This window comes from Nipponia nippon, unplaced genomic scaffold, assembly GCF_047370975.1.
Source record: "Nipponia nippon isolate SJK-2023a ecotype South Korea unplaced genomic scaffold, ASM4737097v1 scaffold_26, whole genome shotgun sequence".
NCBI lineage: Eukaryota > Metazoa > Chordata > Aves > Pelecaniformes > Threskiornithidae > Nipponia > Nipponia nippon.
The window spans coordinates 365,005-377,968 of record NW_028262343.1 but is presented as its reverse complement, the minus strand read 5'-3'; the positions used below and the strand labels follow the sequence as shown (position 1 = coordinate 377,968).

The 12,964-nt window shown below is 38.4% G+C and overlaps 1 protein-coding gene across 2 annotated transcripts in view; it reads left to right on the top strand.

Moving 5' to 3' along the window:
• The window catches only part of LOC104009850 (Golgi phosphoprotein 3), a 36,664-nt gene extending 27,709 nt beyond the window's left edge, over window positions 1–8,955 (top strand). For both annotated transcript variants that reach the window (XM_087762602.1, XM_087762603.1), the window contains 2 exons: window positions 1,619–1,733; window positions 5,002–8,955. In XM_087762602.1, coding sequence (XP_087618728.1) covers window positions 1,619–1,733; window positions 5,002–5,426 — 540 coding nt within the window. In that variant the 3' untranslated portion in view covers window positions 5,427–8,955. The remainder of the gene's footprint in view (window positions 1–1,618; window positions 1,734–5,001) is intronic.
• The last annotated feature ends 4,009 nt before the right edge of the window (window positions 8,956–12,964 follow it).

Here is a 12,964-nt window from a genome sequence, read left to right as displayed (position 1 = left end):
ATTCTTATTTTGTCAAAAGACTTGGCTTTTGTTGATTTATTTGGTTCGTAGTCTACTGCTAGAATTACTACATGGTTTTTCTGCTATTCTGAACTATATAGTCATTTATTATATCTTTTATATTTGTAATTACTACATGGTTTTTCTGCTATTCTGAACTATATAGTCATTTATTATATCTTTTATATTTGTCATCTGTTTCCTCATCCTGATTATACTACTTTGCATTTCTTTTTAATTTCATCTCATTGACTTTGTACACATCTCCAGTTTGGGATCATCTTGCCAGTATTGAAGCTGTCTTACCATTGTAACTCATTTCAGTGTCATCTATAGACCCTATGAAAATGTACTCCTCTATTGTTTGTTGTAAGGGTTATTAGAACTACAGAACAGAACTGAACTTGGGATATGTTTCAATAGGACACTTAAAGCTTTTTCCAGCACACCTTTCTGACTACTGTGAAGCTTTACTAAAAATAAGATCTTTCACCTGCTGCTTCTCTTGTATGCGTGGAATTGTTTTGATGTGTTAGTTTTTCTGTCAGTTGCCTGTTATCTTTTTACCTGATGCTTATAAAGTGTTAACTTGTAAAACTATTTAAATTGCCAGATTTAATCATTATTTTCATAAATAGCTTTGAAACAGTAGTTTCTTTTTTTCTTTTCCTAAAGAAAGATAGAATTTTGTTGTTGTTTTGTTTCTATTCAAACATATTGACTTGGGCTAGTCAAATCTGTATGTTTTAGTTTGGTGCTCTTGTTTTATCTAACCAGAAAAAATGGTATTTGTACATGGCTTATATAACTACTTTATACTGGTAAACAAGCAGTTACTCAAATTCTTAAATTTTATTATGTTACTGTGAATGATTTTTTTTTTTTTTCCTCTCTCCTGTGTTCTCTTGGGGGAAGAACTCATAATTTTAGAAGTTATTAAATAACAAACTTAAGTGATATTGCATTTATTATTACATATTAAGGGGTTTATTGGTATGTACATATTTTGCCTAATATGTGTATTGTAACTGTTAGTGAATGGAATGTAGTGTTGCTGGTCAACATGTTCTTCAGAGCTGTAAAACTTATAGAAGTTGTCTTGAACCTAATTTTATCCATCAATATATGGAAGAAGAAAGCCGGTTTTCCTGCTTTTTCGCTTTCTAATTGATTTCTTAGTTTCACATGGCCTAATTGTTTTACTGCCGTATTCTGAATAAATTGACTTGAAGCAGTAAAATTGACTGCTATCGGAGAGCAATTTAACACTGTAGTATACTTTGTTTTGGGGAGGAAGTGAAGGACCTGGCCAGGTTAGTGGATTATCTACCTTAAAAAATTAGGTATTAAGCATGTTATTAATACTATAGTTTTAGTCAATTAAGGTTAATTTAGGTTATAGATAACCTAAGACTGAATGTAGCTTTGTAATTAAAATCCTAAATAGTTTTTTTAACAACTACGTATTTTTTAAACTTGTGTATTCTTAGAAAAGATTCCTCACTCCTTAAAATTTTCCTTGGTTCTGATAACAGGTAGATTTTTCCAGTTTTTGTTGTTGGATGTTTATGGTATATGAATTAAGTCAAAATATTGACTGTGTTTTATTCTATCCTAGGTGATTTGCAAATCAGATGCTCCTACAGGGGATGTTCTGCTTGATGAAGCTCTGAAACACATAAAAGAGACCCAACCTCCTGAAACAGTACAAAATTGGATTGAACTGCTTAGTGGTAAGCCTTGAACATAATGTATTTGCTCCTCCCCCAATAAAGCTAATTATCTGGCATCACTAGAAATTATACTGTAAGATTTTTGGGGAGAAAGTATGCAAAAAAGTTAATTAGTCTGTCCTCTAGAGTAGTCTCTTGTTGATTGTAGCCTTTAATCAAATATAAGTAAATGTTGCTTTTGACTTAACTTGGTACAGAAAGGGTCTAGATGGAAGTGTCAGAGGACATCTCTACTCTGTGGAAGAGGTGTCTTCCGCTGACTCCGAAGTAAATCGGGACTGCACCCTGGAGATATAACTGCCTTTCTCTGTAATTGGAAATGAGGGTTAGTGGAAGTTTGGAGTGTAGCTGTACGGATTCAGTATTCAGATCTTTTGATAAAGAAAGGAGATAAGGAGCTCACTGTTCAGATGTAAAAATTGAGGGTGATTTGGCTATTAATCATAAAGAAACAATAAAGAGTCAGGAGTTCTTTCTATTTTTCCATTAACTGGAGAAAAGTAACAAATATTTTCAAATATTAGATACTTCTAGTTGTTCAAAACAAAGTCTTCAAGATGAGTACTTTGCACACAGCTCTTCCTGTAAAGCTAATAAATTGTTGCCAAAAAAATGAAACGTCAATTAGATTTCATCTTTACAATTGCAGTTAACACTTTTCATATACCTCACCAACATTTGTATTCTCAGGCTGCATAAATTAAACTGAAATTAACAATGACCATCTTTTAACATGTAGTGTTTTTATTGGGCTTTTTTTTGTTTGGTTGTTTTTTTTTTTTTCTGTAGCCAAAATTAATCACTAAGGTTTGTCTGTTTTTACAAAACACACAAAATGCAGCTTCCCTGGAGTAGATCAGAGATGTACTTAGTTGTGCAAACAGTGCAGGGAAAAAACCCACTGTTTTGTCAACAATATGACTTTGGGAGGTAGGGGGTAATGGGACTTGAAGTTGTCTATCTAAATCTATTTGTTACTTGTAACAACAGATAAGTAAGAGTTTCAAAAACGAGCAAAATCTCTCTAGCTTTCTCTGCCTTCTTGTTTTCGTTATGTTCTTCCCATTCATCCTGCACCACCTGAAGCAGTCTTCCTTGCATACTCACATACAGTTCATACTCGGTGCCCTTGGCATCCCTCCCCTCTTGCTCCTTGACTATCAGGCAGAGGGGGGAGAGAGGAAGAACAAAGCAGCCCTTGTCAGTAGGGGGCATGGCTGCTGCGTAGCCTTGCAGTTTAGTTCTTGCTCAGCTCCCCTTCACTTTTACAGCCTGCAAAAACAATTCATTTTTCTTGTCCCAAATACATCATTTGTGCTGACATTTCACCTTCTCTCACAGTGCGGAGCACATCAAGTTAGTACTGATTCAAAAAAGGCCCAACTAATGAATGAACAATGTTGTAGGTTTTCCTTGAGCTGAGCTAAGCTAAGGTTTTCCTGACCCTGCTAAGCTTTGGCTCTGGGAAGATAGTTATCATCAGTGTTGTGGCTGAGACTTAGATCAATCATTTTTACTTACACATGGGTATTTAATTACTAGTTCTTGGATGGTATTAGGGTTCTTTGCGTCTCCCATGGTTTAGAGAACTGCCCTTTGAAGAAAAATATTTTGGTGTTTTGTTTTGGGGTTTTGATAAACTCTTAGAATTTTGCTTTAGGGCCTGATCCTGGAAAATAGCTACTCTATCCATAATTATCAGTGATGCAAAGAATGCTGCTTGAAGTTAGTGTTCAAAGTCATCATGGAAATATTTATATGCACATTTAAGGCGATATTTGCCAGGCTGATCTTGTTTATAAGATAGCCTCTAAAGGAAGCAAGTATAGGGAATACGGAAGTTTGGATCAAAATGTCAGGTCTTCCTGTAGATATAACAAACATCTGTGTGAACAAGCAAGTGCCTGTGTAATTGAGGAGGTTGGTCACAAGGTGTCACCGCAGTACTGATTTTTATTATTGTATAGCCACATCCACCTAACAATTTTAGAAACATCTAGGAAATTACCTTTATCCTGTGAAACACTGCAAGGAGATGACTTTTTTTTTTTTTTTGTGTGTGTGTATGTGTGATAGCTTCATTCATGGTCAAGCTGGGGAATCACATTCAATGAGAATGTGATTCCTACAGGGACTTGTGGAGTTCAGGCCTGGGTGGGTTCTCTACCTTTCACTATGCAGTTGGTGTCACCTCATTTGTTTACTTGTCTGTTACTTGGATACAGTGTATGTCACCTTCCATCACAATGGGAGAAACCTTAAAGTAATCTGTGTATTATTATTATTATTATTATTTGTTAACCAATGATTTTTTTAAAAAAGCTTTCTGATATAGAAATTCTCACATCATTTATGGGAAAAAAACCCATCTATGTAAGAAATACTTTATGCTGTTTCTTCCCTCGCCTCTTAAAATGCATAGCCTCTTTTATATCAGGAGGGGATTTTAATACTTAAAATAAATACTTAGGTAGGCTGGACCTAAAATTTTAGCTTGTTAAGTAAACTCTTAAGCAAAGATGGATTTCTCAGTGCTCAGCAACTTTAGCTTTCTCGGTAGCTGTTGATGCTGATTTTGTGCTTTTAAAATTCCCTCCTCTAAGCACACGCATTCACATGCTCTGAAGTGCCCAGTTCTCCTGCCTTAAATAAAAAACATGAGAAATAATTTTTATAGAAACATCAAAGCCCCTGCCCAACATGTGCCCGTGTGTAATGCACACACCCACACTCACACAGTGCATGTTACTGTTTCACATGGTGGGGGGAGGGAAGGGAGAGAAGAATGTAAACCTGAAGAAATAGAGAAATGAGGGGGACACATAGGGTAGGTGTGCATTAGCTTGTCTCTGTGGCAGAAAGAATGGCAATGACGCTTCTTCCAGCTTCTGAATTGATAAAAGGCTGGAAGTAGACAAATGGACAAGAATGGATGAGATGCTTATTTTTGTTTTTATTAACTCTTTCTTCATGACTGTGTGTGGTGTTTTGTTTGGTAGTTTGTTTTGGTGTTTTTTCGGGGGGTTGTTCTTTGTCCCCCCCCTTCTCTTCCCCCCCCCCCCCCCAAGAGGCTCTCGTGGTCTCTGTCTCTATGCATATGTCTGTGTAGGTCAGAGATCAGAGAAATGTTGACATGAGCACAATATCTTAGCGTAGTAGTCAGCTATATGAATTTGACAGCTCATTCTGCAGCGGGGGGGGGGAGAATCACTGTGATAATACAGCTTAAACTTTGCCTGACTCTTGGCTTTTTTGCTTGTTTTTTTAGGTGAAACATGGAACCCATTGAAGTTGCACTACCAATTGCGAAATGTCCGTGAACGGTTAGCTAAAAATCTAGTGGAAAAAGGTGTATTGACAACAGAGAAACAGAACTTCCTTCTTTTTGACATGACTACGCACCCTCTCACCAACAACAATATCAAACAGCGCCTCATCAAGAAGGTTCAAGAAGCAGTTCTTGACAAATGGATGAATGACCCTCACCGCATGGATAAGCGCTTGCTGGCACTCGTTTATTTAGCCCATGCTTCAGATGTTCTGGAGAACGCTTTTGCCCCCCTTTTGGATGAGCAGTATGATTTAGCCACAAAGAGAGTGCGTCAGCTTCTGGATTTAGACCCTGAGGTTGAATGTATGAAAGCCAACACAAATGAGGTTCTGTGGGCTGTTGTAGCAGCTTTCACAAAGTAACTGCATTCAGACTGAAGTGTTCTCTCTTCTTTCATGTAAACCAGTTGTTTCTCTTCTATTGACTGTTCATGGTTTCTGTAATTTGTACCTCCTCACATGATGAATCAGCTCTTGTTTAATGGGAATTATAAGTGGTGTGTTCCTTCCTTCTCTGTGTATACAGGACTCTGCTGGTACAAGAGACCTTCCTGTTTAAAAACAACAGAAAAAGGTTTTACTGCCATATTGGCATTCTATTTCCTATTCAGTTTGAGTTATCTGAAATGCTTTGTTTAATCTATTTTTCATCTTACTGTTATTGAAGTGGTTTAACATGGAAAGTACCTCAAAGAGGAAATGTGCATGCAGTTGGATCACTAGTCTCGGCTGACACAGATGTGTGCATGCATCAATACTTCTGCAGTAAAATTCATAACAGATCGAAAAAGGGCCTTTTAAAATCACCAAAGCTCCATGTTGAAGTGTCTGTCAGGACATTTTATACACAGACGTTGTTTCAATTCTATCTAACAAAATTACTTTAAAAGCAGAAATGCCATTAAGCAGTTTTGTCAATAGTTCCTGTAAAATGGCCCATAAATTTTACTTTTCATGCAAGTCTCTTGTGTACTTATGTTTTCATTAGAACGATAGCTGAGTTGTAAGGCTAGCGTAGAAAGGTCCAGTTGTTTCATAAACCAGTTTTGGGATGGGATACATTCCACTATATTGTATATATAGTTCAAATTGTATATTAACAACTGCCCCATCTTAGTATTTTGCAAGATCTACTTAGTTGTACACCTGATGCCCCTTATTTGCTATCAGCCATTGCCATTTGATGGAAAGAAAGGCCTCCTATAAAGAGCATGTATGTGAAAGCTGTTTGTTTCCAGTGTCTACAGAGTTTGCCATCCAGGTATTCTCAGTCTATGTGTTGCCTTTGATAATTAGTGTATAGAAAGAGACCGCTTTCTATCATCATCGTTTGTACTTTTTTCTCCCCCCCCCCCCCCCCGTATGGAAGAGGCTTGTGACCAGTACAATTCTTGAGTGCAGTTTTTAATTTTCTTTGTACACAAATTAATGTTTGTCTCTTAAACCTCGTAATCTATTTTACACTTTAAAAACAAAAAGTCAGTCCTAGCAGGTGTTGCATGTAAACGGTTAGCAAGTAATGACTGCAGTTCAGATGACTAAAATTTCTGTAATGGGATGCTCTGCTATATTTTAATTTTTTTATATACAATTATGCTGATTAGCACACTATTGTGTAAAAAAAAAATTATAAAACTTTGGCTTTTTAAAATTTATTGCCTCTTTGCCACTGCTTGTTATCTCCCGTTGGTTTCACAGTGTAAATATTATGCATTGAACAAATTAAGCATTGATTTCCCCCCCCCCCCCCCATAACAATGAAGATTTATAGTGGGGCTTACAGGTGTTTAGAAACTTTTTTTGGTTAATATTCAGAGCAAGAATACTAGATGGTATATAACTGTAGAGTTGAAATTTAAGGGATCGCTTAATAGCTTTTTACCTACAGTAAATGAACTATGATCTTAAAAGTGCCTGAAACAGAGCAAGCATGTAATTTTTTTTGTTGTTGCTAATTAGAAAGGTTTTATTGCTTAACTGAAAGCTTTAGTTAATATCCTTCTTATTAGAAAGGGAGAGTATATTAAGTAGATCAAACTGACCTAATCAGCGGTGTCGCTCAGATCTGCAGGATTCATGGCTGAGACAGACTGAGTTAGCTTATGAGTGTGCAGCTGTGCCTGCCATGGGTAGACCTCTTCTGTCTTGAGCACAACTCATCTGTGACTGGACTTCCAATTTTGCACTTCATTTTAAATCATTTAGATGCTTAAGTAGTTGACTTTAAAATACAACTTAAATTCATCATACCTATATAACCTTTTTTAATAAAGGTTTTTAAAATATGGTCCTTAACATTTAGTGGCACACTGTTCTTTCAGTTCTTAAATGATGTTTCTTTAGAAAAATTAAATTAAAAGTATATTGTAAAGTATTTCAAACTTTGGTTTACAAATAAAAAGATAAACAGTGTTCTCCAAGTTGTAAGATGCTGTGTTTAAAACTTTGAGGAGCTTGGGCATGAACTTTGGACATTTTCTTTTAAACATTTTCAAAACGTGATTGCTTTAAGTAGAAGGAAAATAAAAGTTGCTGTTTTGCTCTTATATTTGACAGCTTACAGAATACTTTCTGTACTTGATAGTATATGCTAACTCACTGCTTTCATTTTCTCTCTCTTGTGTGATCTGTTTTCTCATTTTCTGTTGCTCTTTGAGAGGAGAGAAAAGTAATTAGGTGGAAAAATCAGAAAAAATAGAGGAGTATTCAGGAGCAAGTTGAGTGCACAAAACTTTTAAAATGGCTTTGAAAATCTAAGCTACTTGAAACATGCTTCAGACTGAAAGTATCTTTCATAGTCCCTTTTCTGTTCTCTCATCTTCATTCTGTCAATATTTTTCATGTTCCTGCTGGTTTCATGTTACATTGTGGAGGATATTGGGTTTTTATCACCCTTGCAGCCATCATGGTTTAAAAAAAGTCACCCTTCTTTAATCCCTTCCAGAGAGAGAGTTTGTTGTTTTGTTTTTTCATGTAGAAGATAACTGCCTACAGTATTTATCAGCTTTATTTTGCTTAAAGATAGAACCTCTGTCTGTGATGGGGAGAATTTGTACTGGGTGTATCAAAGAACTTTGATGTAAGTAACAAAGGGTTTGTGAAGAGTGACAGTATCTTTTGCTAGACCACCTGGCATAAGCCTGGATTTGTGAGGGAAATAGATGAGTTTTTGGAGTCTTGAGTCCTATGTTGTGCTTTAAAAAACCCAAAGCCTCATGAGTACTACCAGACCTTATATCTAACAATGAAGGTAAGTTTGGTAGGTTAACAGGGACTGATTTAGCAAACATCCTTGCCTTCATTGCTATTTCAGGTTCTAATAAAATGATTAAACATGGGAGACTGCTTTGTTCTGCTGAGATTCAGGTACCCTTCTTCCTATTAGCTGCTACTGCAGCTCACAGAGACCTGGAGACCTGGTTTTAAGACAGTTTTGGCTGCTCTGAGTCCTCGGCTCTCAATGGCTGCTTAAAGTGAAGATTACTATCATAGCCTGAACTTGAACCTGTGCCTCAAGGAAGAACATATATTATTCAGGCACTCATTCTTTTAAAACAAACTTTCAAGTTAATGTCAAAAACATGATTCTGAAAGATAAATCCACAAGCAGTATATACATAGTTTTACAGTCCTTGAGATTTACATCCTCCTCTCCTGTGTTTGTAGAGATGATGTTACAGTGCTCCTATATGGGATGTTAGTGAAACCTGTGTGCCATACATAATGCTTTAGAGGCAAAAGTTGCATAAATTAGCTATAAAAGGCTGGTGACTGAGTGCTCATGTGTTCATGCCCATTTCTCCTACAAAGTGAAGATATGTATTAACTAATGTGTTCTCTGTGAACTGGACTGAATCTGTACCAAAACAAAATAAAGCACCCTTTCAAACTATGAGCTGCAAATGGTTACTGTGTATCACATGCATGCAATACTTAAAGGATTTTTTTTCATTTTCTAAGTAACTTCCAGTTTTTCCTGAGGCTCTGGTCTTCACCAGTTTGGGAAACAGAACTTTAAGATCAAAGCCTCAGTTCTGCCTAAACTGGGTTTCAGGCAATTCGGGTAGTCAAAGCCTGTTACGTCCTAGTTTCCCCTACTGTGTCTATCCATTTTTCTATATGGAAGGGGGTTTCCAGATTCAGAGAAGTACAAATTTCTTGAAAAACTAACTCATTTATTCTGTGGTAATGCTTAATGTATACAACAGTTGAACTACTTAGCATCTCATTTCCTGTCAAGTGCTTTGTGTCAAATATAAAATGTGATTTCAGGTGTGTGTAAGAGGTGGCCTTCTTGGGTAGGAGGGAAGGATCTTTGGATTGGGAAGAAGCATGGTCAGAGCTACTGCCCATGTTAATCTCTGAATAAGGTCTGGAGTTTCCTCCCACTGAGTCTTGCTTTTTCCTGCCTACAAAGCAGCAGCACAAAGCCTGTGAAAAGTTGATGGTAAGAAATGCCTTTTGACTCGGGGAGAAAGAGCTTCTGTAGAAACAGTGAGAAGAAAAGCTGGTTCCTAAGACAGCAGAAAAGAATAGGGAAATAAATGCTGATGAGTAGTAGCCTTTGGCTTTTCCCCCGCCACCACCTTTCTGTACTTCCAAACAATTGGCTGTTTTGGCTTTTTTCTCTCTCTTGACTTTGGCCCCTGGTCTTCTGTTTCTTCTCATTTCCCTGTTGCTTGGTGAATTCCTCTTTCGTGCTCATGAACGATCTGTACTGATTTCCAACCTTAGATGTTTCCACTCTTGCCTTTTTATTACTAACCTTTTTTTGCTTTCAGTTTTACAGTCACCTCAAGCTCAACTCTCCTTTACTCTGTCCTTGGAGTTGCTTTCTTCTCTGCTCTGATTCCCTGCTGATGCTTCAAAGACCTCCCCTTCTTTAACAAATATGTTTGTCAATACTAGCTGCCTTGGTGGCTGAACTGAAGCAGCTGGCTGCCTGCTACAGCTTATAACACATGGTTTGCTAAGGTGAACAAAAACTCTTTTCTTGCTTCAAAAGTAAGCAGTTGTCCATGCAGCAGGGAGGACTTATAGCTGAGGATCATGATTTTGCCAGTTCTCTAATGTAAGTAGATCATGTTCCCAAGTCAGTGCTCTAAGGACTTGCTGTCTCTTACTCAAGCTTTTCCTACAGTGAGAGCATACCTACAGGAGTAATTTTCCCTTTTGGGCTTTCTGCTTGTTAAAAAAAAAAGAGCTGAGTTTGTGTTGCAGCTCTAAAAAGCATCTTCTCTATTTGGCCATTTATTTTTATGGAAGTTGTAGACACTTAAATTGTTTGGAAGGTTTCTTCTATTTAATTTGATTAAGAGGGTCAAGTGGGAGAAGAGGCACAGTTATACTTACAGTGTGATCACATAAGTCCTGGCAAAGTAGACTAAAATATTTTACTTTTCCATTTTTGCTTTCTTCACTCCTAATACATCACTCGGTTCCTTCCCATCTGGTGCATCTGATGTCTACTCAGGAAGGATTTGCCATCATATAATGTACTAGTCCTTCAGCATTTATCATGTGTTGCCCCTTTCTTTTTGTACATTTCTTCAAGTCTTGGGCTTTTTTGTTTGTTTGTTTGTTTGTTTTTTCCCTTTGCCCTGGGATTGATCTTGAAGGTAGGTGTTAGGAGAAGACTTCGGTGGTTTGTTGTGAAGTGAAACGACAGGCAGTTCATAACTTTTTTTTGACACTGCCAGCGTGTCTTTGTAGGTCTGTCTTTGTTTCCTGTCTGTTCAAATGAAACCAAATCATGTTTCAACCAGCTTTTAAAATCCTGCTCTGACTCATAGAATCATAGAATTGTTTAGGTTGGAAAAGACCCTTAAGATAACATTGAGTCCAACCATTAACCTAGCACTGCCAAGTCCACCACTAAACCATGTCCCCGAGCACCACATCTATCCGTCCTTTAAATACCTCTAGGGATGGGGACTCAACCACTTCCCTGGGCAGCCTGTTCCAGTGCCTGACTACCCTTTCGGTGAAGAAGCCATTTCCTCTCGTCCTATCGCTTGTTACTTGGGAGAAGAGACCGACCCCCACCTCGCTACAACCTCCTTTCAGGTAGTTGTAGAGAGTGATAAGGTCTCCCCTGAGCCTCCTTTCTTCCAGGCTATACAACCCCAGCTCCCTCAGCCGCTCCTCATAAGATTTGTGCTCTAGACTCCTTAAGCTCCTGAGGACCTCAGTCACTTCTGAAAATAAGATTTAGCTAAGTCATGTATAAGTTTTGCAATGCTAAATAGAACAATGCCTACACACCATTAAAAATCTTGGGCCCTGTATTTGGAGGACTTGCAGAAGAAATTTAGCAAAACCAGGTTGTTTCTCCAAGCAGCAATCTTGCAGTAACCCACTTCAGCTGTGAGAGTAAGCAGAGCCCTTGAGGGAGAAGTCATGCTGGTGCCTGAACAAAAACCTGTCCAAGGGAGCTTCCTTTCCTGGAAAGGTCTGAGATTCCTGAGACAGTTAATCTTATGCAATGTTCTTAATGACATTTCAAAAAGATCTCGTACAAATACATGCTTCATTACTCTTCCCCCCCGCCCCCCCGTGAAAGTGGAGTTGGCCATGGACCAGAGACTAGGAAGACTTGCTGCTTCTCGGGTGATGTGGGTGCTGCTCTCCATTCAGGCAGGCTATGAACCATAGTAGCCATGATAGACCTGAGCATCTTCCCCTTGCTCTCCTAGTGGTCCCACCCTGTGTGTGCCAAGGAGACCTTTGGGGTTGAAGAGTTTCTCTGAGCACAGCAGAGGAGACTGGAGACCCGTGCGTTGAGAGGTCTGGCTTGTGCCCACCAGTCAGTATGCTGCAGATGTGTCTGGGGCTGTGCTTGTGCCTGTGTGGGAGAGGAACAGCCAGTTGTTCACAAAGATTTCAGTCATCCAGGAAAACACCATGTGTTATGAGTGAAAAGCAGGTGCGGATCCCTCAGGGACAAGGCACACAACGCTCAGCAAGCGAAAGCTTTGGCTTTATTGAAAGCATAGCGTTACCACAGTGGGAGCCCTGGAACACTGATGCTAGTCAAAAAGGGGACCTGACACAGCAGAGCCCTGCTCGGTAGTAAAGCTCAAGGGAAAGCACTGCAGGGGTGGATAATAAAACTTGCGCTGATTAATATATCATACACATGCAATGATGTCCTGTTTTGCTCATTAACGAACTTGTGGATGTAATGCAGGTGCTATCTGAATTCTGAGATCCGCAGCTGGCTGTCACGTTGGTGCCCATGCAAAAGTAGGTGCAGATGGGGGGGGTGTCAAACTATCCTAGGTTACTGTGACAACGAGATAAAACGTGCTTGGGACTCTACATACTTGGATGGGAAGAAGCGAACTATCCCAGGTTACTGTAACAAAGTCTTCTCCTGCCCTACACCACGTCACGCAGGTGAACGGTTGTACTTGAAACAAGGGAGTGCATGTGACCTTCCATAAACTGGAATATGTACAAATAAAACAGGCCTGAAATAAAATGCAATTATAAACACATTTGGAATAACAACTGAGGTCTGTCTGTTGGATACGTTGCAAACAGGAAATGGAGCTAAATTCACTGCATTAATAAATGACTTGCTGCAAATATGTTGCTTGATGTTAGGTACTAGCTATTGAGAGCTTCCTTATGAGATCCAGCTGAAGATTTACATGCGTTTTAATATATCCAAATCTGAGACGCTCAGCCAAAGACATACAGAATCCCTTCTGTACAAGCAGCACTGACATGCAGGGGAATTTGTACACAGGATTTATAGACATTTAAACTAACTTCTTACATTTTTCTTTAAGAGGAAGCAAATTGTATTTTGATCATACTAAAGTATCCTCTTTTTTTTTTCTTTATTTTTTCTTCTGTAGAGAATGGACAGGACCTGATGCCAAGATCACATGGCT